This window comes from Tenrec ecaudatus, chromosome 2, assembly GCF_050624435.1.
Source record: "Tenrec ecaudatus isolate mTenEca1 chromosome 2, mTenEca1.hap1, whole genome shotgun sequence".
Taxonomy (NCBI): Eukaryota; Metazoa; Chordata; class Mammalia; order Afrosoricida; family Tenrecidae; genus Tenrec; species Tenrec ecaudatus.
Genome location: NC_134531.1, coordinates 52,860,493 through 52,888,351, shown reverse-complemented (window position 1 = coordinate 52,888,351; position 27,859 = coordinate 52,860,493). Strand labels below are relative to the sequence as shown.

At 44.4% G+C, this 27,859-nt stretch overlaps 2 protein-coding genes across 3 annotated transcripts in view; one reads left to right on the top strand and one right to left on the bottom strand.

The window, feature by feature from the left end:
• MIER3 (MIER family member 3) overlaps positions 1 to 21,731 on the top strand; it is a 32,885-nt gene extending 11,154 nt beyond the window's left edge. The window contains exons 4-13 of one of the 2 annotated variants that reach the window (XM_075541051.1): positions 4,972 to 5,106; positions 6,544 to 6,664; positions 7,697 to 7,782; positions 7,983 to 8,055; positions 10,775 to 10,929; positions 13,812 to 13,893; positions 15,396 to 15,487; positions 17,249 to 17,376; positions 17,458 to 17,600; positions 17,680 to 21,731. In XM_075541051.1, coding sequence (XP_075397166.1) covers positions 4,972 to 5,106; positions 6,544 to 6,664; positions 7,697 to 7,782; positions 7,983 to 8,055; positions 10,775 to 10,929; positions 13,812 to 13,893; positions 15,396 to 15,487; positions 17,249 to 17,376; positions 17,458 to 17,600; positions 17,680 to 18,137 — 1,473 coding nt within the window. In that variant the 3' untranslated portion in view covers positions 18,138 to 21,731. Of the gene's footprint in view, positions 1 to 4,971; positions 5,107 to 6,543; positions 6,665 to 7,696; positions 7,783 to 7,982; positions 8,056 to 10,774; positions 10,930 to 13,811; positions 13,894 to 15,392; positions 15,488 to 17,248; positions 17,377 to 17,457; positions 17,601 to 17,679 lie in introns of both variants that reach the window. The other variant, XM_075541050.1, reaches the window with a different exon arrangement.
• The window catches only part of SETD9 (SET domain containing 9), a 30,773-nt gene continuing 18,049 nt past the window's right edge, over positions 15,136 to 27,859 (bottom strand). The window contains exon 6 of the mRNA XM_075541052.1: positions 15,136 to 16,038. Coding sequence (XP_075397167.1) covers positions 15,861 to 16,038 — 178 coding nt within the window. The 3' untranslated portion in view covers positions 15,136 to 15,860. The remainder of the gene's footprint in view (positions 16,039 to 27,859) is intronic.

The following is a 27,859-nucleotide window of genomic DNA, read 5'->3' as shown; positions in this document are numbered from 1 at the left end:
AGGCCTTGAAAGACTTAACTGGTGCAGCTCCAAGGCTACAGCATTCAGTACGGTCTGCACCCACCGTAAAGAACGGACAGCCGCACACCCGGTCCAATGAGCAGCAGCATAATCAACAGAAACGATTTAAGACCTTAAGAATTTTTTTTTAAATGTGGTCTACAATCAACACTCATGGAAGCAGGGTATAAGCATGTGATTCACATTTCCTTGGCTCACGAGCATGTTGATTGTAAGGTAGACTAGGTAGAAATCACATGGATGCAGGGGAAGGAGGTCACTACTGTGAGATGTGTACATAGGATCGTACCAACAGTGCTCGACTACTCATCAAAAGGCTGATGGTTCAAACCCACCCAGAAGTGCCTCAGAAAATAGACTTGGGGACCGGTGAGGGTCATAGCCTTGAGAGCCCTGTAGAGTACCCATGGGGTTGCCACGAATCAGAGACAGCAGGCAGTACCCATGGGGTTGCCACGAGTCAGAGACAGCAGGCAACAATGGGGTGCTCCCGGGTGTTCCATGCGCACTAACAGATGAAGCACAAACGCTCCTCAAGTCAGTTCTAACTCATAGCGACCGGTGGCACAGAGCAGAACTGCCCCCGTAGGTTTCGGAGACTGAATCTTTAGGAGAGCAGAAAGCCTCGTCTTTCTTTCTTGAACCAACTGGTAAGTTTGAACTGCTGGCCTTGTGGTTAGCTTAGGGAAGTAGTCAGGGAAGTAGTCTTGTTGCTGTGTAAAGTGGAGGAGCTGAGGTGAGAAGGCTTAGGTGGGCTGAGGTGTGGCTGACATCCATCAAATCGTGTGCTTTTCCTATGAAGCCTTCAGTTCTTAGAACAGTCCACTGATAGGATCATTAGACTTGAATGTATCCCTTAAAATTTAAGTAGATTCAAAGAAACAAAAGAACAATCTTCCTATCAGAGATAAGGAGCTGGGTCAGACCTCAGCACTGACCCAGTAACCACAGATTTAAATCTCAGAGACTTTGAGATTTACTGAGTCAGCTTTGAAATATTTTTTTTGTGCTGAAAGAATCAGGTGTTTTAATAGTAGACTCTTCACAGAAACCTCATTTGTGACATGCAGGTTCGACTTGGCCACTTCTGCGCAAGAAGTTGTTGGCCCACCTTTTGTTCTCGCCGCAGCCCATTCTGGGTCTCACCCTTCAGACTGGTATGGCTTCCGTCAACACCGTAGCTTTCCCTCAGCAGACAGCCATCGTGCTTGAATCTTTATGGAGAAAGGTTTTCCCGAGTGACTACCCAGTACCTCCAGCCCTGCCCTCCCCTTCAAACTTGTACACCACTCTACTTTTGCCACCCCTGCCCTGTCAGAGAGCCCCGGCCCAGCCTAACCCTGTCAGCCCTCCGTTTATCCTTCTGTTACACTTGACATGTTTCCTATGTTAGAGACAGTCTCTTTTGACCCTGTGTTGCCCTCAGCTGCCCTTTGATAACCAAGCCTCAGGAGTGTGGATGTACTTTCAGCTCTGATTCTTCCACAGCGGTCCGATCCAGTCACCCATTACTTCCTGATGGTCAGATATAAAGCCTGCTTGATCTCTGGTATTTGACTCAGGTGGCCATCCCTAGTACGCCTGGTAGTTTCTCGTTCTAATTCTACCCACAATGACGTCCATCTTGTTCATGGGATTTTCTTTCTTCGCCCACACGTAAATGGATGGCATGCACCGGGGCGCTAGCGTTTGCCTTCTCACCCCAGAGCTGTCCCAGGTGATCTCCTTCTAGCCACTTCCTTCATCTTCCACCTCAGCTCGGTATCCTCTTGTCCGACACCCTCTTGTTCCTGTCTCGAGGGTGCTGTAGCTACAGTCCTCTCAGGCCATAAATCAGTTAGACTCCTGTTCCTCCATTCACTTCTTGATAGCAAATGAATCAACAAGTAATAGAGTCTCTCTCTTCAAATTTCCTGCAGGTAGTTCACTTCTTTCCCTCAATGGCTCATTCTTCCACTGTGTCTAAAATAATACTTCCAAAAGGCACGTCATGTTTAAAGTTTTTCAAACATACTGTAGGGTGATATATCTGGAAATTCTTGTAGTAAAGTATAGATCCCCATCTTTTCTCTCTCCCCTCTCTGGGTGAGCTCATCAACTCCTGTGCTTTAAATATCTAGATGCTAATTAATGCCAGATTTATATCTTGAGTTCAGCCAGTTCCTCTGAGCTCCAGGCACCTGGCCAACTTGACTTTTCAACTTGGACGTTTCCTAGTTTTCTCAAACTTCACTCGTCTTCTGAAGAACCCTTTGTTTTTTCTTTCAACAACTATCCTTCAGTCTTTTGTAGCTCAGTAAAAGTTAACACGAAACAGTTGCTCAAATAGATTTCTGGGGAATCTTCTTCCTCTTCTTCCTTTTACTCTACGTGTAACAACCCATTTAGATTCCACCCCAGAATGTATCACGTCTCTTCACCTCTTGTCATGTTGGTACTACTAATCTCAGCATGGTATTCTAACCAGTCTCCCTGTTTGTTTCTCTCCCGTCTCTCCACCACTCAAGCTTTTCTTCAACCAGGTGCCCAGGAGTTAAGAAGAAATTAAGTTATGTTGCTTCTCCAGTGATTCCTATGACCCTGCAAATACAGTCCAAACGCTTGCCCTGGCCGCGAGGCCTTCACCATCTGTCCCCATTGCTCTCCATCCGTAGGACCCTCGGCGCTCCTCCCCGCTCTGGCCATGGGGGAAACCAGCATGCGGCCCTGCCTGTTTCCTTTCTCTCTTGGAGAGCTCTTCACAGAACTGGACTGACTGCCTTTCCCTGTGACTGTGACCTTACTGAAAGTAGACCTCCTACATCGCTCCTTCTCAAGACCCTCATTGTTGCCTTTGCGCTCTGCATAACTGGCAGTTGTACATTGGTTAATGGTCGGTCATCCCCCTGACTACAGGCTCTAGAAGGGCATGGCCCGGGTCTCCTGCCAGCACCCAGCCCACAGTTGCCTCCTGCCACCCAGTCTGTGCTCGGTCAGTGTTCCTGGGTGTTTGAATGGGACTCCCTCCTACACAGCCCTCGTTTCTTGGTCGCCTCCTAGTCTCAAAATTCAGCTTCAACTCCGCCCTTTCTGGATGGTACTTGCTGATGCCACTACATTTGTGGGATATAGGTTTTCTGTAGCCACCAGTTGCAGAATTATTGCAGCCACCACCTTGTAAAATTCAACTAGGAGTTTCATCCATTAAGACTGGACTTCTTGAAGGCAACGCTTTTCTGCACATCACATAGGGAGACTCCAGAGCTGGACTGTCATAGCCGATACCCCAAGCACAGTCCTCGAACACGTGGGGGAAGCTGGGCCATCAGTACATAGGTTAGAATCGCCATCGCCTCAGGCCAGGGAGGGAGAAAGAGGGGGCTTTCTGCTCCCACAAACAGCAGCCCAGGGAGGAGTCCGGAACGATGAGGTTTCAGAACATGATGAGCAGGAAGGACCTTGGCAAAGGTTGCGGCCCAGACTCCAGGCTTGTCAGAGCTGCAGAGAGTGGACGACACGGACCACCTTCAGAGCACAGGTTGGGCAGCGGTAGGCTGAGGCCGGCTGCCTTGGTGGGGTCTTGGTTTGGGAGAATTGTCATTCACGAGGCTGCCCCATGGTGTGCTAAGCACTCTCCTGACTTGCCAACTTAATTTGTGTCGGCTCTGTGTGCTTTGAGGGCAATGATTTTTTTCTGGTCATTAGAAAGACATTTCAGCTACTGCAAATTTACATAATAACCTTCAGTTGTAAACTTTCATTGAAATTCCATGAACATACATGATTCAGCTGGACACAGTGTTTTTTCAGTCCCACACCTGCATAGCTAAAGGCCAGGTTTTGGGGTCCCTCAGCCTGTGCTCCACAGACCCTCGTGGCAGCCAGCTGGCTCCTCCTGTCCGTGGTGGGTCCCCTGTGGGTAGCGCTCACACACACTTCTGTAGCACTGGCAAGCTGATTGCTTCCCGACTCATTTTGCCTTAAAAGTGAAGGGTAAACCAATATGCAAACTTAAAAAAAAATCCCTTAATAGATGGAAACAAACATCTTTTAAAAATTTGGCAGGTTAGCTGATCCTTGAGTTTGTTTTGGAGTTACTTATTTCAGTGACAATTATAAATATTTATATGCTTGTTCGTAGTTGAGTTAAACTATTTAAAAAAGGAAATTCGGAACTTAAAAAGTGTCAGGTGATGTTCAGTTGAAGCTCTTTTTAATTGCTAAGATGTCCCAAAAGGAGCTGGGTGCGGGGTGGGGGAAGAGCAGTGAGTTGGCGTCACTGGCCTGGCTTGGCCTGCGCATGTCTAAACAGGCAGCCATCCTCGGAGCTGCGCCAGTTTATCAGGGCAGCGCAGCCAGGGCGAGTAGCGGGGCCTGGGATTAGAACACAGACCAAGTTTCCATTTACTCCAGAAAAGAGGTGGTGGCCATCACTTGAACTTGAGACAATTGTGGGCAAATAAGAGACAAAAACTGGTAGGAGATATTGACAATAGCAGTACAACTACACAAGGGACAATTGTGTTTTTGATCACTAATAGACAAATATTTTTGGCATTAGTACATACTCAGTAAAGGTTTTATTTAGAAATCTTCTAAGTAGTTTGGAGAAAAAAACAAGTGGTCAGCTGTTAACTATAAAAGAAACATGCTGAAAATTACCCGAAGTGATTAAATGGAAATATTTTTATGGCAAATCTTTACACTTATACAATTTTTAAAAATTTGCATAAAAGCAGATATTTAGCAGAGAGAATTTTTTAAAAGGTGAAAGGACACTGGAGAAGAAAAGCTACGGTTACTGGTTAGAATTTTGTTAATCTGTTAGTATTGTCCCAGGTCCTCCTCTTTTCTGGAAGTATTACCGACTGAGAAGCTGTAACTTGACCTTGATTGGGAGTGCTGCTGTGAAGGCTCTCACAGTTCTGCAGCGTCTCACTGGGTTCGTGCTTGTCTCCCTGGCCCCAATAGGAGGGGAACATGCCTCTGGAAGACTTACTGGCATTCTATGGCTATGAACCTTCAATTCCAGCCGTTGCAGATTCCAGTGCAAACAGCTCCCCGAGTGAACTTGCAGATGAGCTACCAGATATGACACTAGACAAAGTAAGTACAGGCATTAACCACTCAGGATCTCCCATGGTTGACTGCTCTTCACGATCACCAACCCCTGTTGTATTGTTGACTGTTGACGGCTTTTCATTGTCACTGAAAGCATTTTTCTGAAATTAAACTCCTTATCGAGCTATTAATTGCCCTGATCATTTTGGTGACTAATTTAAACATTGTTTGCCTTTGGTTGGACTATTTGAAATGTCTTAGTAACTTCATAAGATGTTGAATGAAACCTAAATAGTCATCTTTCCTCTGCAGGCATATTAATCTAAACTTAAATTTTCCCGTAACTTCTTTTGACCAATCTCCCCGAAGTCTTCCAATCAAGCTGACTTGGGTGCAGTAGTTGCGGAAACATTCTGTTTTCCCGGGCTCTTTGAGTGATGGCGGCCGTCGCAGCCAAAGCCCCGGGGCTGTGTCACTGCCTGGGCTGGCTGTGGGGAGGCCCAGGCTCCGCTGGGGAAGCGTCACACAGCTACAGCCTTGGTTAAGGATCACTGGGCAGGGGGCTCTCACCTGCACAGCTCTCCTGGCTTTCGCGATCGCAGGCGGGGAGAGGAATCCATGTCTTGGATCTTCTCTGAGTTGTCTCTCACAGCTTTGGTGACAGAGAGCGGCACTCATTCAGTGCATTCACTACTAATGCACCATGGATCCTAGCCGACCGTCATCCAGTGCTCGCTGTGTACCGGGCACAAGGATGACCAAAGACTAATAGAAATATTCATTCAAACCTGTTTCTTTTAAAATGTTATTACTCTTCACAACTTTTATTAGTTGGACTTTCAAAATTATTTGAAGAATGGTGCTTGGAGACTTTTTGTTTTCCTCCCAGTTTTATTTTATTTATATTTATTAGTAGAAAATGGGTGCTGGAGCCTTGGTGGGGGAGTGGGCTACACATTGACAACTACAAGGTCAGCAGTTCAAGCCCACCAGCCACTCTGTGGAAGAAAAGTGACACTGTCTACTTCCATAAAGACTTAGTCTTAAAAACCCAAAGGAGCAATTCCATTTTGCCCTATGGGGTTATTTTCAGTTGGAATCGACTCAATAGCAGTGATTCTTGTTTTTTAAGAAAGTGGGTATAATTATTAATCTCTGGGAAGCAATTGTTTTTTGTTGTTGTTGTATATTAACCAACATCTGGTAAGCACTGCACACTCACAAGTTAGGCAGATTGTTTCTCTTACAAGCACTAGTGAACATTAGTATAGTGAATACTATATTTAACATAGTACAGTAGTATAATAAATAAATACAAAATCAAATATAAGTGTTTCTCAGTACATTTATATGTGGAAATAAATCACAGGTGAATTTTACATTTATTTTTCTCCAAACCAAGGGCCCCTCGACCGAGGAGACGCTTTTCTTGTGGATTTGATGGCCTTGGTTCTAACTGCCACTGCCTTCCTCTTCTCCCAGGAGGAGATAGCAAAAGACCTGTTGTCGGGGGATGACGAGGAGACGCAGTCTTCTGCCGATGATCTGACACCGTCCGTGACTTCCCACGAGACTTCTGACTTCTTCCCCAGACCTTTACGATGTGAGAGCCCCGTCTGCTTCTTGGTGGTAGCATTGGTCCCAAAGCTCGAGGACATTCTATTCAGTTCAAGAGTTTGTGTCAAAATATTTTCAAAATGTTTTACTTAAAAGCGAAGTAAAATATCATTATAATATGAATAAGATGATCATCTTTTTGGTGGGCTACAGGTGAACTAACATCTATTTAAGAATTAACACCTTTGCTGAGTTTTGCAAAGCTCTTTATTTTCTTTCCCAAGACTCATCTGTTACTATGGTAACCGTTCTGAGTTCAACCATAAAATTTGATATAAAAAATTTTGAATTTCTGTTACAGCTCTTGCTCTCCTGGTTTTGAAAACCATCAGTGCTCAAAAACTTACTTTGTTTTCTCTTTTTAATCTTTTTTTATCTATGTGTTACTTTTCTCCCCTCCTCTTGCTAGTTCTTTGTGTTGTAACCCTGCAAGAGATTTCAGTAACAATAAAAACCTCTGGACGATGTAAAAAGCAGCCCTGGAAGCGCAGCTCCCCTGCCTTCGCTGTTGCTGAAAGCTACCAGTGCCCGTGGGTGGGCAGCCTATCTTTTTGGGATTTGGAGGCTCTGAGTTGGGAACTCTCCCAGACTTCGCCATAGGCAGTTCCTCATTGATACCCTTTTTCCTGGATTAAACTGTAGTCTCAAATCACAACTCCTCCCCCAACACCCAATCAGATTTATTTCTTTGAGATATTTTTATTGTAGAAGAATTATTAACAAATTCAAATATGAATGTGGACACGTGAAAACTTGGATTGACTGAAGGTCTATCATTCTGGATTGGAGTAATCAGAAATCCAGTGCTTTACGTTGTCTTTAAGGCAACCAACTACTGACTGTGCGCCGTCTTCATGTAGAGTTTTCATTGTCTTGTTTGGCCGATACTGAAACACGTGACTGATACAAGAGACATAGTATATACAAGGTCTATCATGTACTCTGAGGGGCTGCAAAAATAGGCACAAAAAAACAAAACAAAAAAACTCTTTGAAATATCTCTCTTCCTTTTTAAAAGCAAATACTACATGTGATGGGGATAAGGAATCGGAGGTTGAAGATGTGGAAACAGACAGTGGTAACTCACCTGAAGATTTGAGGAAGGTAAGTTGGGTCACCATCATGACGTAATAGATGATTTGAATTAAAGTAGCTTTAAAAATACTTATCTCTGAACTAACAAGAAGCTTTGTTGTTGCAAGATCGTTTCTTTTGGCCTGGAATAACTGATCAACGAGTGACACCTTTAAAAAGTGATTTATTGTTTTACAGTTTATCATTTTTCCTTGTACATTTTCCTGTAGGAAATAATGGTCGGTTTGCAGTATCAGGCGGAGATTCCACCTTATCTCGGAGAATATCGTGGTGATGAAGGAGGTAAGGAAGGCTTCTCGTTGTGATAACGTCTGACAGACAAGCTGCGTTGCTCTCAGTGTCCGATTGTATACCAGCCTCAGCGGTACACGGACGGGCTCAGGGCAGGCTAGCTTCCAGAGCTGGCGTAGGGAGACTGCTTGAACATTAGCCATGCCAATCCGAGACACACCTGGTAGAGCGCTGCCCAGCCCGTCCTCGCGGCACCCGCGAAACCAGCTACGCTCCTCTGGCCCAGCAGCCCCACGGCCGCCATCCTGCCCCTGCAGATGAAGGCCAAGTCTCATCACCTGAGAGAATGGGGGTGTTAGGTTTTCAGCCCCTGCTAAAGGAAACGCTGGAAGGACACAGGAAATAGGGGAACGTTGTCTCTGTCCTTCCCCTGCAAGGGTCAAAGGTGCAGTCAGAGGTGCCCCCACGTTGTAAACTGAGCATTCTCGGTTTTCCTGCGCAATTCTCTTAGGGTTCAGCGCTAGCTAGTTCTGAAAGACTGGAGGGGCCGTGTTGCAGTGGGAAGTGAAATGCAAGACCACCTTCCCAGTGGAACTCAGGGACCCAGGAGGTTGGACTCTCCCATGGTACTGGCCTTGGCCCTGATGCGCCGCTCTGCCCTGTGAAGGCAGCACAGCAGACACGTGCCTCCCTGAGTCTCTTCTTGCCCTCCATGCCTGGGTAGCTCCCAATTACAAGAGGGGAGACGGGCACCCTCGGGTCACTAGCCTTGGCAACCACTACCAACGCCTTTTTCTACACAGTTTTTCCAAGTGATGGGACACAGTTGTCCCAGCTAAGCCTACAACAGCTGCCTAGCTTCAGATGCCCCGGCCTCTCCACCCGCCAACCTTGGAGCCAAGGACATGATTGGTAGCTATGGGGCCTTGGAGAGAAGGAGTGTTTCAGCTCCACAGACTTCTCTAAAAACACGAGTCTTAATGCTTTGAGGAACACTGTTGAATTCTTACTTTTCCTGCTAACTGGGAGGATGCTCACTGGCCCTTAGACTGGTGAGCAGAAAACATGACAGTCCCTGCTACCCAGGAAACGCTCAGTCCGTGGCGCTTATTAGCTGCATGCAGTGTGTTCCACAGACTTACAGAATGGACTGCCCTGAAAACAAGTGGTCAGTGGTTGGGCCACCACACTTGGCCGTGGTGCAGAGTCGGCCCCTGGTGAGCAAGGATACACCGGAACCTCGTTGAGTAGCATTCTGGCTTAACAGTATACCAGCCTCTTGAAGAGAGTGGAAGGTGGACTTCCCTGACTTATTCTCTCCAAAACCTTGCTAGGGAGCTTTGGTTAAACTGCTTCCTGTCCCTTTAAATAAAAATTCATACTTAGAAGGAAATTGGTAATAATGAAATGGTGGCCCAGTCACTGAGCCACCGCCGAGGACTCAGCGGCCTCCCCCTGGAGCCCCCTCGCTTCCCGACGCTCCGTCCCCACTGCCCACCTTCTCCAGCCGCCGCCTTCCGCAGGCCGTTTCCACCGAGGAAAAGGAATCGTATCGTATGTCCGCTATCCAGAACCTCCACTCTTTCGACCCCTTTGCTGATGCAAGTCAGGGTGATGACCTGCTGCCTGCGGGGACAGAGGATTATATCCATCTAAGAATTCAACAGCGCAACGGCAGGAAGACCCTGACCACTGTCCAAGGGATCGCTGATGACTACGACAAAAAGAAGCTAGTGAAGGCCTTTAAGAAGAAGTTTCCCTGCAATGGAACTGGGATTGAGCATCCAGAATATGGAGAAGTGATTCAGCTCCAGGGGGACCAGCGCAAGAACATATGCCAGTTCCTTGCAGAGATCGGACTGGCTAAGGACGACCAGCTGAAGGGTCATGGGTTTTAAGTGCTTGTGGCTCACGGAAGCTTAAGTGAGGATTTCCTTGCAATGAGTAGAAAAATTCCCTCTGTCCCTTGTCACAAGTTTAAAACCTCACAGCTTGTATGATGTAACCATTTGGGGTCCACTTTTAACTTGGACTAGTGTAACTCCTTCATGCAATAAACTGAAAAGAGCCAAAAAAAATAATGAAATGGTGATTTTATTGATAAATAAATCAATAAGAAATGAAATAATAATTTTATTACTGGCAAGTATTTTTGCCTTTATGTACTCATACTTTTAGAATACCATATAGCTCTTTAGGTAATTAGGAACCCTGGTGGTGTAGTAGTTGTGCCTTGGGCTGCAATTTGCAAGGTTGGCCGTTCAAAACCACCTGCAGCTCCTCAGGAGAAAGACAGGGCTTTCTACTCCTGTAAAGAATCACCATCTTGGAAGCTCACAGGGGCAGTTCTACCCTGTCCTGGAGGGTGGCTATGAGCCAATAGTGGCTCGATGGTAGTAGATGATGTAGGTAAGTCAAGAGAGCGTTTCAATGAGGCTATTACATAATCTAGACCCTAAAGAGCTATTTTTTACCTCTTTATTAGAAACATATAAGACACGACTGGTTTTTTTTCTGCTAGATGTTACTAGCCTTGTGTAAAGCTTTCTGATAGGTCAGTAAGTCCAGCCACAAAAAAGGGTACTTTCTCTAACCACAAGAACCTTGGCCCAAAATAACATTACAGAAATATATATATGTATTTTTAAGATTTACTAATAGGAGGTTCTGCTTGGTAGCTCAGCTAAGTGTTTGTGCCTTTTGAGTGTCGAGGCAGAAGAGGGGTGTGTGTCCTGTGGGTGTGCTCACTACATGCAGTGTTCCTTCACAGTGTATGAGGATGATGAAGACCAGCTACTCTGGCGGCCCGGGGTGGTTTTGGAGAGCAAAGTCAAGGAGTACCTTGTGCAGGCGTCCTTGAGAACTGGGACTGAAAAAGTCGTGGATCGGATTTCTGCAGGAGCACACACAAGGGACAACGAACAGGTAGACTTCAAGTTTTGTTAAAACAACAGCAAAGTTTGTTGAAATATGATTTTGTTAACATTTTGACTCACTTGTGAGCTATATGTCTCTGATAGATTTTTACAACATAGAAAACACTGGCTAAAAAACTTCAGGCGCAAAAAAAGAAAGAAATTCAAGTTATTTTCTTTACACATACAAAAACAAACAAACAAAAACCCCATCAGGTGGAACTTGAGAAGTAACCACTCGTGATAGTGTCATATCTTTTCTTCTTGTCAAACAGGACGGGGAAGCAAAGCGCAGCAAAATGAGGGAGGGCTGTGTAACTCTCCTGACGTCATTGGGGGGCGGGGGGGGGGGTCCTGATTGCCCCTTGCAAGAGCACCGCCAGCCTGCCTGCAGGGCTGGGTGCAGACGGCCAGTCTCGGTTAGCAGCGCGCTGTGCAGTCACCAGGACGCGGTCCCGGTTTGAAATGTGCCTCGTTTGCCTCCTGACTGCATTTGATCCCGTCTCGGTCCCTTTTCCATCGTAGGCGACCCCGACGCATCTACCTACGTTGTATTCCCAAATAACAAAGCTGTGGGCCTAGCCTCACTTCCCGGGACTGTCAGCCGACAGAAAGACAATTCATTGCGTTTTGGTGCTGGTATTTAAGTGTATAAATGACTCTTGGGAGAATTAGCATCACCTATAGAAAGCGTTAAGCCTCCTCCTCAAGGATCATGGTCGGACTCTCCTTTTAAACAGCACGTGCAATTCATTAGCTTACCTCTCTGCTATCTTACGAGATAGCATATATGAGACGGTTTCAAAAAGTTTATGGACAATTTCACTATATTTTAATTCCATTTTTCCACAATTTGTTCAAGCCTCATATTTGATGCTGTTATAAATGAGAGCTGTACTTTATTTATAATTATGTTAGCAGTGAAGAAGTAACAGTGATTTTTTAACATTTTATCTCATGCCTATTGAAACTAAGGATTTTCCAGTTGTTTCTCTAGGTTTTGTAGCTCATAACGTTATCAAATGGTACTTGTGTTCCTTCCTTATCAATACTCTCCCTTATTCCTGTGAAGAATCTGCTTTCTTCGCTAGCCAAATGCTCCGAGTCCTTTGGTAGTAATGGTGAGTTGAGCCTGCTGGAGCTCTGGTGCCATAGTGGCTATTCAAGGTGTGTTGCTAACTACAAGGTCAGCAGTTTGAAACCACCAACCCCCCTCGGGAGAAAGAGGAGGCATTTAATCCCATAGAGAGTTACATCCTTGGAAGCCCCCTGGGCAGTGGCACCCTGTCTTGATAGGTCACCAGGCGCCAGTGAGCGCCCTCGTGACGTCGTGGCAGCAGTTGAAACGAGCGCCACTCCGTGGGAGAAAGATGAGGCTGCTGAGCCGGCGAAGATGACAGTCCCGAAACCCGAAGGGTGGCTCTCCTCTGCCCCTGCGCGTCCAGAAATGGGAAAGGGCTCTGAGGCAATTAGGCTTTTATTTTCTGAGAGAAGTCTTGCAGCAAGTGTTTTTGCATAAAAAATATACATCACCTGCTACTGTTAAGTCAAGTGCCACTCAGAGTGACCTTATAAACCCTCCGGCAGAGCTGTCCCGCAGGACTTGCGACACTCGGTCTGACTGGAGCTGCGTGGCTCGGTGGCTCAGCACCCAGCTGCCAGCAGGTGGTCACAGCACACCCCTGTCCGTGGCAGAGAGGCGCAGCCATCTGCTGGCGTGGAGACTGGCAGCTTTGGAAACTCAGTGGAGCAGTCTTCTACCCTCTTGGCTCACTGTGACTTAGCATTAACTCAGTGACAGGAGGCTGCATCTAACCTTTGACTGCACATCTTTGTTCTGTGGAGTGGCTGGCAGACTGCCTTTATTATATTAAGACAGTATTAACTGATGTACATCTTAAGTTTTTTATATTACAAATAGCTATTGATGTATCAAATGCATTTTCTTAAAGCATCAGTTGAGAGAGATCATTGCTTTTTAACATAATCTATTGATATTGGTAGGTTTTCTCATGTAGATGATGGACACGGTGGCTGCATCTCTGGGCTCAGGTGTAGGAACAATTGTGAGGATGGCTCAGGACCAGGCGGTGTTTGTTCTGTGGCTTAGAGCCGTCGTGATGGTACCTAGCAGTAATACTGGGCCAGCCTGAAAACCTCCTTGGCATGGTAGATTATTAATTTTCGATTGAATTCTGTTATTTAACAGTCTCACAATTTCAGGTTTAATAGGAAAAAATTCTGATTTTTTAAAGATTGCACGGGGAGGGGGAGAGGGCAAAAAAAGACGAACCAGGGGCTCAATAGAAAGTAAATGTCTACAAAATACTGAAAGCAACGTATGTACAAATTTGCCTGATGCAAGTGATGTATGGATTGTAACGAACTGTAAGAGTCCCCAATAAAATGATCTTTTTTTTTTTTTTTTTTAATTGCACAAGAACATCTTTCATGGTAAAGGGCAATAACTGAGGCCCGTCATTAAAGTGCCAGTCCTTCTGGTCCAGGTTGCTACTGTTCCCTTATTGAAACTGAGAGGCATTGAAGATGCCTTTAAGATGAGGCTAGAATCCCACATCTAGGAACATCATCTCAAACAGGCCAGCTCACCAGCTCAGAAGGCAGTTAAGAAAGTCGAGCACACTGCTGGCGGTGACTTCTGAAGGTGGAGTGAGAAGACACAAACCCATTGAGTGCCAGAGCCGATCTGCGAGACAGTTACGGGGGAGGCAGTGCCCGGACCGCCCAGCCCGGTGCTGCAAACATCCTGAACGCAGTGTGCTGCCCCGTCCTTGTGCGCATTCTAACCAGGTGCCTGTGTGGGGAAATGTTGTGCAGTATAAATGTTGGGTCATTTTTATTGACTGTTTCCCCCTCTACTCTCTCTTGCAGGCATTATATGAACTTCTCAAGTGTAATCACAACACCAAGGAAGCTCTCGACAGGTACTGCTGCAATGGAAAGTCTGCTCAAGGTGAGAAGCACTCAGGCTCCAGAGAGGGAGGCGACAGGGGCTGGTCACTTGGGGAGCAGCATCACTAAAGTATACTAAAGGGCCGAGCGATCCTGTAACACTGTGTAAGATCTATGTTCGTCTTCATAGCAAATAATTGTTTCCTTTTCTTGCCCTCTATTTTTAGACGTGCCAGAGATTGTCCAAATTCAAATTAGTTAACCCCCTGTCACCTCCACTTTCTTGAAGAAATAGTTACAGAACAAGGCAGACCCCAGAGATGACAATATATCCAAAGTAATTAAAAAGAATGATTTTATGATTTCATTGGAAAAAAGTTGTTTTCTTTTTTTTTAAACCCAACAGGGAATGAAGAGGGGGTTAAGAATTTTTAAAAAGAAAAAGAAACACGTACTGTTGTCCACTGAATTTATAACAAGACCTTTATTTGTAGTAATGATGTAAAAACATTTTATAATGCTTAGGTTTTTTTGTATGTGTCAAGAAAATGGTTAACTTTTCATTTCCTTTTTTGCTTATATAAGTGGATTGCATGCACCATAGCTTTCATTAAGAATATGCAGCATGAAAATATTTCATAGTGTCATATAAGTGACTCAGAAATGTCTAAAAGCTGTAAATATTATATTTGAATGTGTAGGTTGAGAATAATAGGCATTGGCATGTTTCCATGTGCAGGTTGTTGTTTTAAAATTTGTTTTAGGCTTTGAAAACTCTAAAATGAAATTCTTTTTTCCTTATTTTAGACTATAAGGGGGCTTCAAAAAGTTCACGGAAAAAAGTAGAGTGGAGAAGATAATGGAATTTTTCATGAGCTCTTTGAAACTCCCTCTTATTCATCTGTCTGGTGAACAACCATTGATGACTTTGGGGCTCTGGTCCCCATTGTCATTGACGGAGATATTTCAGAAATAAAGGGAAGGTATAAAATCACTCCTGGGCCCTCCTGAGGCCTTCTGCTTCTCCTTTGCGCCTCCAGTGGTTGTTGAGAGTCCCAGCGTTAACATCTGCAGGGAGTAGAAGCTATTTCTCATCCCTGGTGTGGTTCTAGACCTTCCGGCATACCACTCACACACTGACCCTAAAGAAATCTATGTTCACTGTACTTTATTTAATATGCTTGATAGCACACGGTTTCTAATCAAAGAACTTCCAGTTTTTATATAAGACTAAAGGCTGTGTTTACTTTTATGAAGGAAGTACTTCGTTCCCCACCCACTGCCCCTCCTACCCCTCTCCCCCACCCCCATTTACCCCTTGTTTGAAAAGATTAGAGAATCAGCAAGCAGAAACCCATTAAAATCTAATTCTACTCTGCAGGAAAAAACAAAACTATAGGATTTATATTATATTGTAAGCATTTTGGTAAGATGTATAACTAAGTAGAGAAGTCTTTTATGTGCGTGAGTTTGTGGCCTTTCACAGGGAAAAAATACTGAAAAAGTCAGAATCACAAATGAGTTTTGAGGCCAATCAACTTTGTTCTGATATTTCTCTAGAAGGAATGACGGCGTGGACAGAAGAGGAATGCCGAAGCTTTGAACACGCCCTCATGCTTTTTGGGAAAGATTTTCATCTCATACAGAAGAATAAGGTACGTGTTAGGGACTGAAACCAGTCTGGTTGTCGTTCAGCCAGGGCGCTGCTAACGACCGAGAGGGAGCTGCTGTTGAACGAAGGGCTGCATCTTCCCGGGCAGCCGACCTCCGGGGGAAGACACCAACACCAGACTCCGCATCAGGCACGTTGTCGTGCGTTAATTCTGACTCGGAGTGCCTTTGTGAGCTACGAACCAAGCGCTGCCCCCTCCTGCCCCTTTCTCAAAATCCTTGCTAGCAGGCAAGTTATCAAACTGGGAGAGTAATTAAAATGAGTACAAGCACTCCATTTATAAGCCACTGCCTGTTGCCTAGAGGAGTGGGGGTGGGGCTGGTCAGCGCCCCCTGCCTTTCACTGCCCATACTGCTCTAGTTGTGCCATGCTGCCGCACAGCACGCGGCTTTGGACAGGCTGCTCACAGAAAATGGGCTGACGCGTGTTTCTGGAAGTCTTACTCCTCTCTTTCCTTGGCTTTTCTTTCTTCCAACGTGCTGCAGAGGCTGTGGTCTCAAAAGTAGTTCTTTGCTGAAGTAAGAACTGTAGTTGCTGAAAAAAGAAACATCAATCCTATGAGCAACTGAAAAATGTATTCTGGAAAAAAAACAACAAAAAAAGAAAAATGTATTATGATTACTTTAGAACTGTTGGGTCTCATGGAAATATACTGATTATTATCCCTTTCACCCTAGATGAAGGCAGAGTTCTGAAGTATTTAGATGGGTAGGTCTCTATATTTTTGCATCTATAGAAACACTTCTCAACGATGAGTGAAATGCTTAATAAATACAGAAAATTTTTGTTTTGGAATTGGGGCTGGCCTTTGAAGTCAAAAAGAAACCACCAGTCGTGTGGTGACCCTGAAATGTACTTTCTCCTATCAGTCCATAAGTAGTTAAGTCTCACTATTGGATCAGGCGTTGCATTGGGCAGTATAGACCAGCAGCCCCAATAGAAAAGTTTCTCCTCCTGGGAAGCCCAGAGTCTGAAAAGACTTAAGAGCTAGTGATGTTTACTCAAAGGTAGACTGTGTTTCTCGTTTTAAAAATGCTCACTCAGGAGCATAGAGGTTGGTAGCTCCCTTACGGGGGTCCTGATTAAACGGGAGAAAATGCTTCTTGTCTGATACAGAATGTGCATCGGAATGCAGAGGGCTGTAGGTGGTTAGAGAAACCCCTGCTGTGTGTGCGGGAGCCCGGGTGACGAGCCTCGGGTTTTACTGTTCCTACGAAGCTCTGTTGGCGTTAAGAGCCAAATACAAGTTGAAAGGGAAAGTCCTGCCTTTAGCTAGCAAACCCTCATTAGTCCCAGGTACACTGCATGCTGATGCCTTTGCCAGGGGTCCTTTACCGCTTTTGGGTCACAGGACCCTTTGAGAATCTGATGCTCCCCGTTTTCCAAAGGTGCTAACCCCCATGAAGTGTGTCACGGAGCTCTCCCTACCCAAACCCAACGCGCTGCCATCGAATCAGCGCTGGCTCACAGTGAGCCTCGGTGGGTTGAGACAGTAAGTGTTAGCGGGCTAGAACGCCCTGTCTTTCTCTCATGGAGCTGCCGGGGTTTCCAACTGCCCAGCTTGTCACCACTCCACCACCAGGGCTCCTGCAGGGCGGGTTCCCCTGCGTTTCAGAACCTCTGCTGCAGGCAGAAGAATCCAGTTGAGTCAAGAAAAGGCAGCATGAGTCCAGTGTTCTAGGAGTTTTCGTCAAAGTGTACATTTACTTTATAAACAAAACCCTCCATTTTAAAAAATTGTCAGGTGAGGACTCGAACAGTTGCTGAGTGTGTAGCATTCTACTATATGTGGAAGAAATCTGAACGTTACGATTACTTCGCTCAGCAAACCAGATTTGGGAAGAAACGATACAACCATCACCCTGGAGTTACGTAAGTACCGCAGACTGTACTTCTGGGACTCGGTTCTTGGTGGTAATCTGCTGTCCAGCAACTCTGGGGTATGTGTTTCAGGGACTACATGGATCGCTTGGTAGATGAGACAGAAGCCCTGGGCGGGACCGTAAATTCTTCAGCCTTAACCTCTAACCGACCTGAGCCCATCCCTGACCAGCCCCTGAACATTCTGAACTCTTTCACTGCCAGCGACTTGACAGGTAAAACGAATGCCACTTGATGTTCTTTGGGACCCTGACACAGGGCCACTTACCGAGACCGTTTTCCCTTTCTCTACAGCTCTGACCGACAGCGTAGCGACTGTGTGCAGCCCCGCGGGTGTGAACTGTCTGGAGGGTAGCTTTCCTCCACTGGGCAGTGGCCCCCGTGGACAAGTCAGCCATGTGCCGGGTGTAACGGAAGAGTTACTCACCCTGCCCAGCAGTGGGGAAAGTGATTGTTTTAATTTATTTGAGACTGGCTTTTATCCCTCAGAGCTAAACCCTCTGAACATATGCAGCGAAGAGTCGGAAAGACCCGCGAAGAGATTGAAAATGGGCATTGCTGTCCCCGAGTCCTTTATGAATGAAGTATCTGTAAATAACCTGGGCGTGGACTTTGAAAATCACACGCATCGCATCACCAGTGCCAAAATGGCCGTCTCCGTGGCTGACTTCAGCAATCTCTCTGCCAGCGAAACCAATGGTTTCATCGGCGCCCACGCCCTGCACCAGCACGCTGCCCTGCACTCCGAGTGACGGGCCGGCCCACGAGCAGCCGGGGTGCCGCCCAGGAAACTGGAGGGGAGCGATGATCAGGTTTGCTTAGTCTTTCACTGGAAGTTTGAACCTTTTCACTATGACATCAGTGATGTCAGTATGTATAGAACTATATCTTGATTTATCAAGAGTATTTTCATTTTTCAATCCATAAATGTGGAAATGAACTATGATCAGCAGAGTTGGGAACTAAGATTGAACTCTGTGGTGCAGCTTTAAGCTCTGCTTCTCCTCCTCGCCCCACCCTCCGCCCACATACCTCGTCCCGCTCCTGGTCTGTTCTCTTCTGTCCCCACGGCCCGCGCTCCCAACGTCAAAACCTGTAGACAGAGGCCACCAGCCCAAAACCAGCACAGAAGTTCTGAACTGAATGGAGTGGCTTCTTTTCATGTAAATTCCTTTTGCCGGAATGGATGCAGTGGGATAACAATGTTTACAGGTACCGATCTCGATCCCTGCTCAATGTAGCATTTTATTGTTGTTATTATTATTTTTCTTCCTGATTAAATAAAAGCAGGGGTGGGTTTCTTTAAACTGCACAAACATGCAAGGATTTTTTATTTTTTATGGACCCTTCTCTTACGTTATCCAAGTAGAGCACTTCAGTTTACAAAGCAGCGAGTCCATCTTTGTGGAAGCCAGCGCAAGGAACTGCGTGTGTGTAGGATACGAAGACGCTTGCTTGGATCCTGTTTCAAAATTTTCGACCAGGGCTACCTTACACAGGACGGGTCATCTTACTGCCAGGAGACTTCTGTGTTCACTCGTTTATTCACTAAACATTGGACCTTCGAAGATGTGTTCTGATTGGGGTTTTGTCCACCATTGTCAAGATTGTATTCTTGCAAATCAGTACCGGTCCTTGTCTAGTTTTGTTTATCCTGAAGCGGCCGGCTGGTGGATGCACATCTAGAAAGCCTAGTGTGTTGCCGTTCAGTGGCTTGCATTTGGGGCACCTGTTCAGTTGGGTGTGGCGCTGCAGTTCAGCGGGTTCATGAATAGGAGGGGCTTGTAGACCGCACACCTGATGCAGTAGAACCTTGAAGTCTCTTTAAGCCTTTTTTGTTTCTCAAGAACATTTGGCAAGAAAAATGTGAGTTCTTATCTGAACTAGAATGGTACTCTACCACTTAATGTTTTAAAAGGTAACAGGTGTTCAGATGCATCTCAGACCTAATTTTTTTTTATTCTTGCGAACATGTGAACCAAGAAGCCATTGTCAGAAACTTTGGCCACTTTATAGAAGTGCATCTTTAAGTTGTAAGCTAAACTCCAACAATACAGTATTAGGATGTAATAAGCTTTGTTTTTTATAGTATACTTAACAATTTACTTTTTTTTTTTGCACCATCTTGATACATTTTTTTTAATTTTTAGTAGTGTTGCTTTACAAAAAAACAAGTGTTTGGCTGCATTGCTGATACTTCTAAGTATAAGTCGCTTCAAGGTTGTGCTGACGAGTAGACCGGATGTAGTAACCTTAGTAGTGGTTGGAAGGAAGGGAGGGTATTTATTCTACAAACTGTGAACTGCAATGACATCCTTCATTTTGGATGATGTGTATTGTTTTCTTTTGCAGCATTTTAATGAAGATTGCTTTGAAGGGTTTACGCAGTAGCACATTTACTGTAAAATTTAGTTTTTAGCACAGTGGACAAAAGTGGTTAAATTAATAACTTAAAAATCAGTCTCTAATTTATACACCTAAAGTCTAGCATTCATGTATGCACACAGTAAATAATGGGCAGCCTGGGACCTGTGTGGCTTTCTGAGAATTTCATCCAAGTTGTCAGCTTCTTATTGCTGTGTTGTTGTGCTAAACTTTGAAACTTTATTTCTTATGTTAATAATCAGTACATTTCCTGTAATTTAGTAAGATACTGGCCATTCTCTTCCATTGTTGTAACTTTACTTTTGACTCTGGGTTTACAGTGGCTGGTTTGTATAAAATAATTTACACAAAGATGACTGAATGCTAATACCAGTTGCACTTAAATGAACATGCCCATTCTCAGAAGCTGATGCAGTAATATATTCAGTTTATCTATGCATTGCTGGGATCTTGATATAAGATGGAAACGGTGTTTCTTATCTAGCATTTGGATTATCAGCAAGTTGAATGGACACTTTAGTTATTTAATAAAGATTTTTGACCAAAATCCAGAAAATGGTATGGGAGAAAAATAAATTCCAGCTAGTTTAATAGATTTTTAAATGCCAATCTGATTTTAGCCTCTTAGAGAGTGCTAGCTAGCTGGTGACGTTTACTTTGAATTCCTTGTTAAAATGAGGCAATAATTTGCAAGATTTTTGTATATAGGTGTAAATTCTTCATATCTTTTTAGATCTAATTCAATATTTTCTGACTACTCCTGCCATGTATAATACCATTTTTGTGCATGCCTGATGTGACGTTCATAATTGTACCACTATAACTTTATCCATGTAAAATAGCTATTTATTGAATTTTCTTTTAAAAGCGGGATTTACTGGTTGTTAATTGTTTTGTTGTCCCCCACCCCTCAGTTTGAGAATTTCAACAGAATTTGTTACTGTTTATTAAAAGAATTGAAGTCGAGAGCATGAAATAGCCAATTTGCAATCATATGAAGAAACAATAATGCCTTTATTATCAAGTGTTAAAGCACAATTCTTATAACAAACTGTGATGAATTCTTTTTTTTTTTTCCTTTGCCACATTATTTTCATATGAACAAACCAAAAATCCATGGTGAGCAATTGCAGTGTTGGCTGATGTATCCTTTTTATGTACAGGGAATTTTCAGAGGCAACGTATTCATTTAGAAACGTAACTGGTGCTGTGATTATAGCAATACTTTTCCTTTTTTTAGTCAGACTTCACCTTTTTCATTCTAGCTTTTTATATGTTTGGTTTTCCTCTTGTCATGGTCAACTGCTGAATTTACTTGAAGGACGTAGGATACTGCTTAAAAAATACTAACATGTGTACAATTAGGTCACTTGTTTCCTTTTTAATTTTTAAAAGGAATTGTGCAATTGTTTCCTTTTTAATTTTTAAAATTGAGGGTCATAAGTATTTGAGAGCATCAGATCTAATAGAGCATAGTGATACTATTTAATTTAACCAAAGTCTTTAGTGAATATTTCAACTTTGAATGTAAACTAACAAGTAAACCTGACAACCAAGGAGATTGTTTGCCCAGAGTTTCAAAGCACATTGTCTACAAATGGAAATTGAAATAATTTATAAAGATATTGACATTACTATGTTTTTTAAAAAGTTCCTAATTTTTTCACTAAAGGGAGGAAACTATTAGTTTTATTGTTAAATATGGTAGATATTAATATTCTTCTTAGATGACCAGTGATTCCAATTGTCCCAGTTTGAAATAAGTACCCTGTGAGTATGAGATAAATTAGTGACAATCAGAACAAGTTTTAGTATCAGATGTTCAAGAGGAAGTTGCTATTGTTGCATTGATTTTAATATTTGTACATAAACACTGATTTTTTTGAGCATTATTTTGTATTTGTTGTACTTTAATACCTGGTGTACAGCTCCAGAAATAAAAATCTGGAAATCTTTTTTTCCCCCTTTGTTCGTGTGAGTATTTGCCACAAATAGAATTTTCACTCCGCCAGTCTTGAACTTTGCCAACTGTTAAACTGGGTTTCCACCGATACTAACACTGTTACTGACCCCCACAGGACAGAATACACATGCTGGGTGTAGATGTAGTAAATGAGATAGTTGTAGTAGTTTTCCAGCGATAGCAAGATTATTACCATCCCAAAGCGATGCTTACCCAGTAGTTTCATTCAGGAGACTCTGTTTGAGGCAAACCACATCTTTTAGGAAATTATGCTTTCAGAAATAGGGAATTTTGTCAGTTGGTACTACATATTTATAGTAAACTAGCCTACCACGAAGGAGTTCTGGGGTGGAATGGGTTACACATTGGGCTGCTAATGGTGAGGTCAGTAGTTCAAACCCACCAGCCGCTCTGAGGGAGGAAGATGACGCAGAGTCCATGAAGATTTACAGCCTCCGAAGCCTTAGGTAGCAGTTCTACGCTGTCCTTCAGGCTTGCTCAGAACCCACTTGGTGGCAGCGGGTGTGGCTTAGTTTTCTTGAAAAGAGCCTATGGCGCAGTGGTTAAATGCTTGGCTACCCACCAAAGATACGCCGTGTGAACCTACCGCTAGCCGCTCCAGGAAGAAGACACGGCAGTCTGCTTTTGTAAAGGTGCACGGTGAACACAGCTGCAAGATTATGGTAGAACCCAAATGCGGCAGTTCCTAATTGTACTAAAGGGACACTATGAGTCAACTAGAGCTAGGCCTTTTATCTATAATCATGCTTTATAGATTCTAGTTCAGTCTTCTCTAAGCCTTCATCTGTTTAAGCTATTGAACGTATCTTGCCCAATTTCACACGCTTGTCCCCATAATAAATTTGTTCTCATAAACTTTCTGTAGTCCCATGCTTAACATGCAGCGACCACACAGCACTCTCTCAGATTTTGTTCAAAAGCAAGAAGAGGTTAAAATGAAAGTAAAACCTCTTCATGCCTTTGCCCTGGTTGCTCAGCCCGAACTGCATTCCTTCCTCCACAGCTGCCTGAGGGCCTTGCTCTGCAGGGCTCTATGGTGGCCACAGGTGCACGAGCCCACCCAGTGTACGAATAGCAGCAAGTGCCAGAGGAGCACGGCATAGTGTTTGTGGCTTTGGAGGGCGTGAAGAGCAGCTTCCTAGAAGCACAATAGTGACTCCCATCCCTTTTATTTCCATCAGTGGTTTGCTTTTGGAGCCAGGTGCTTCTCTGACTCCCCAAAGGCCTGTGGACATCTGCAGTGGTGGACATCTCATCATATGCACTTGGATCTACACTAGGCTCTGGGTTATAGGGCCAGTTACTGTCTCGCTGCCATAAAGTCAATGTCAATTCACAGTGATCCTATAGGACCCTCACAAGGGAGACCTGTCGCTGTGAGTTTGAGATTTTAATTCTTTAAGGGAGTAGAAAGTCCCAAAGCTCTCTCTCTCCCAAGGACACCTAGTGATTCTGAAGTGCTTACCTTGCAGATGCAGGAGCCCTGGTGGTGTAGTGGTTACACGTTAAGCTGTGATCCACGTGGTTGGCAGTTCTACCCCCATAGTTAGTCTCGGAAACCCACAGGGTTCGGTCACTGAGTCGGCATCAACTACAACAGCGGTTCTCAACCTGTGGGTCTCAACCCCTTTGGGGGTTGAACGGCCCTTTCACAGGGGTTGCCTAAGACCATCGGAAAACATTTTCAATGGTCTTAGGAACCGAGACACCACTCTCCGTCTCCAGACGGGTCCGCCCACCTGCAGATACGCCCACATACGAGTACCTGGTGTGAAGACTGTTACCCGTGCTACACCATGCTTCTAGACAAAATTTCATTTGTCATTAGAAATAAATATTTTACAATATGTAATTAATATTGTTTTTTGTTATTAATCACTATGCTTTCATTCTATTCAATTTGTAACAATGCAAATACACCCTGCATATCAGATATTTACATTACAATTCATAATAGCAAAATTACAGTTAGGAAGTAGCAACGAAAATTATTTTATGGTGGGGGGGTGTCTCATCACAACATGAGGAGCTGTATTAAAGGGTTCCAGCATTAGGAAGATTGAGAACCACTGGACTAGAGAGATGGCAGTGAGTTTTGACCTTGCAGAAGCAGCCTAAGACTTAACCACTACACCACCAGGGCTCCTTCTATAGACATAAGTGGCCCTTAATCATGCTGTCGGGTTTTCTGACAGGCTGGTATACAGGGGCACAAGTTCTGTGGAGGAAGCCTTCCTCCCCACCCTAGCCCCCACCCCGATTCTAATACACAACAGCTGACAGTCACTTCAGAGAGGCTCCATATGTCCTTCGAGCTTCGGTGAGTATGTTTTTAAACAGATATAAAGCTATCACAAGGCAGTTTGCTGATGTAGAATTCATAAGCATATGAGAAGTGAAGCTAGCCACTTATAAATATCATAATTCAGTTGAAAAAAATCTCCAGAGCAGACTACTGCATATACTCAAGTATCAGCCAACCCAAATATCTGCCAAGGCACCTAAATTTACCACAAAAACTGCATTGAACAGTTCAAAATTTAGAGGAGTTGGAAACAACCCACATTCCCATCCACAGGCACTGGATTAAGAAGCTGTACATAAGTATTCCATAACAGAAGAGGATGGCAAACTCCTAAACTCATTTTATGACGCCAGCATTACTTTGATACCCACACAGAGCAAAGACCCCATAGATACAGAGAATCACAGACCAATATCTCTAATGAACTTAGATGCAAAAATCCTTAAAATATTGGCCATTAGAATATAAAAGTATATAAATCATATCATCCACCACGACCAGGTAGGATTCATCCCAGGGATGCAGGGATGGTTTAACATCCGAAAATCCATCAATATTATACACCACATCGAGAAGAAAAAGGATAAAAACCATATGATAATATCCATAGATGCAGATAATGCATTTGATAACATCCAGCACCCATTCCTAATCAAGACACTCAGGAAGATAGGACTGGAAGGTAAGTTCCTCAAGCTGATACAAGCTATCTATGAAAGACCAACAGCCAACATCATAGTAAATGGAGAAAAGACAAGAACAATACCACTGAAAAAGGGTACAAGACAAGGATGCCCCCTGTCCCCACTTCTATTCAATATCGTTTTGGAGATTCTGGCTAACAACATAAGACAGCGGACGGACATCAAAGGGATCCAAATGGGAGAGGAGGAGGTGAAACTATCGCTATTTGCAGATGACATTGAAACCTGTACATTGAAAACTCCAAAAGCTCCACAGCTGGAGTACTTACAGCAATAGAGGAATATGGAAGAGTGGCAGGATACAACATCAATAAACAGAAGTCGGTAGGTTTTCTATACACATCGGACAGGGCCATGGAAGAGGGGATTAAGAACAAACGGAATACCTAGGAATATATATTTTAAAAAAATACTAAAAACCTATACAAGGAAAACTGTAAGACCCTACTACAGGAAACCAAAAGTGACCCCCACAAATGGAGAACATCCCCTGCTTGTGGACTGGAAGGCTCAACATAGTAAAGATGACAGTCCAACCTAAAGCACTTTACAAGTTCAATGCTATACCAATTCAAGTACCATTAACCTTCTTCAAAGAATTGGAAAAACTGATCACCAACTTCATATGGAGAGGGAAGAAACCTAGAATTAGCAGAGAACTCCTCAAGAAGGACACAGTTGGAGGACTTGCCTTACCCGATTTTAATGCCTATTACACAGCTACAGTGGTCAAAACAGCGTGGTACTGGCACAACGACAGACACTCAAACCAGTGGAAAAGAATAGAAAGCCCAGGAATAAAACTATCAGCATATAGACAACTGATCTTCGACAAGGGTCCCAAAACCATCAAGTTGGAAGCAGATGCCCTTTTTAACAAGTGGTGCTGGAAACAATGGATATCAACATGTAGAAAGATGAAACAAGATGTTTACCTCACCCCATGCACAAGAATAAATGTAAGGTGGATCACAGACCTAGAAGTTAAACCCCAAACCATCAGGACCATCAAGGAGGGGACTGGGACTAACCTCAGATCACTGGCCCAAGGAACTCAGGCTCACTGCAATAGGAAAGGTTGACTACACAGGTGAACTGGAAATCGACAAATGGGATTTAATAAGAATAAAGCACCTGGGCACCTCGAAAGACTTCAAGAGGGTGACAAGACAACCCACAGAGAGGATTTTTAGTAATGACACCGGACAAAGGGCTCATTACTAAAATCTACAACACCATCATGACCTGCAAAAAGAGGAAAACAGTTAACCCCCTAAAGAAGTGGGCAAAAGAACTAAAAAGAACTTTCACAAAGGAGGATACCCATATGGCCAATAAGCATATGAGAAAGTGTCCCAGGTCATTAGCCATAAGAGAAATGCAAATCAAAACAACCATGAGATACACCTAACACCCCTGAGGCTAGCCCAAATCAGCAAATCAGAGAGCAGCAAGTGTTGGAGGGGCTGTGGTGAAGTAGGAACCCTCCTCCACTGCTGGTGGTCGTGTAGATTTGTACAGCCACTGTGGACAGCAAGCTGGCGATACTTAAAGAAAATGGAAACTGATCTACCTTATGACCCAGCCATCCCTCTACTGGGCATATACCCAGTGGAAGCAACAAATAAAACACGACCAGTCATCTGCGCTCCAATGTTTATTGCGGCACAATTCACAATCGCAAAGACTTGGAAACAGCCCAAGTTTCCATCGATAGGTGAGTGGATTAGTAAACTCTGGCATGGAGTTCTATGCAGCACTGAAAAGCACAATCAATCACTTGAACCATGTCGTTTCCTGGGAAGAGTGAGGTAAGCCAAACTCAAAAGGACAGGTATAACAGGGGTCCCCTGAGGTCAGTACAATGAGCATGCCAGTAATAGAAGAATAAACACTTATCTCTCAATAAACGGGTGGAAGCAAAGACAGTTGGATGGAGGGCAGGCCACACCTAGGGAGGTACATGAGAGTCCAACATAAAGAAGGGGAAGGGGGGCAGGTGGAGGGAGAAGCAGGGTGGGGAGAAAGCGAGTGGATGGCACGAGGGGATCAGGGCTCTAACCCACCCAGGGGGAGAGTATTGGTTGTGTCCCCACAGAACTGGAACTGGAACATGCATGACACACCAACCCAGGAGGGCAACGTAACGGCACGGAGGAATCCACAAAGAGACTGGACCGTGAGCCGGCCCCAACCAGAATCAGCCCGACCTCCACCATCAAAGAGAGTACCACAGAAAATGAAAATAGATCGTCTGGTGTGGGAAAGGAACTGACCTACCACACCACACCCACAAGGAAGCTGAAGCAAAGGAAGTAGGAAGAACGGAGTGGGGCACAACTGAGCCCACCAAGCTCAGAGGACGATAGCCAGGCTCAAAGAGCCCAATGTACAGAGAGGACCATATAGGTGGCCCCACGGCAAGATGCAACATCCTGCACTGACCCATGGCCCTACACGGGACAGCACCAGAGACACTGGGGGAGGTGCAACTGAGCTGACCCCACCACAATGAGGCAAAACACTGGGGGCGTGCAATGGAGCAGCGGGGGAAGCAGACAAAGGAGGTCCAAAGGAGTATAAAGGATGGACTTTGGGGCCAGGACGTGGCACCCCATCAGACTCGTCCGGAAAAAATTCCTAAAGGTCAACAAACAGACCTTGAACTACTAACAGGCTTTTTTTTTTCCCCTGTCTTTTTGTGTTTTTTTTTTCCTTTCTTTTAAATTTTGTATGTCAGTGGCTTTTTTGTGTTAGCTTGTCGGTGTTGCTGCCGTCGACACCATGTTCTTATGTGCCACTTTGGTGCTGTCAAAGCCATCAGCATTTTTATGTATATATTACTATATCTGCAGGTTCACCTAGGTAAGATAGGCTGGACAAACAATGTGAGAAGAAAATAATGGGACCAACGGTCCCGGAGGGACATAAGAGTGTGGGAGGTAGGGGAAGGGAGGAGGTGTTGGCCAACCCAGGGACAAGGGAACGAGTGGCTCAAAAGGAGTGGAGGGGAGGACTGGTAGGGAGTGACCAAGGGCAAGGTAACAGAGGAATTACTGAAACCAGAATGAAGGCTGAACATGGTAGTGGGACAGG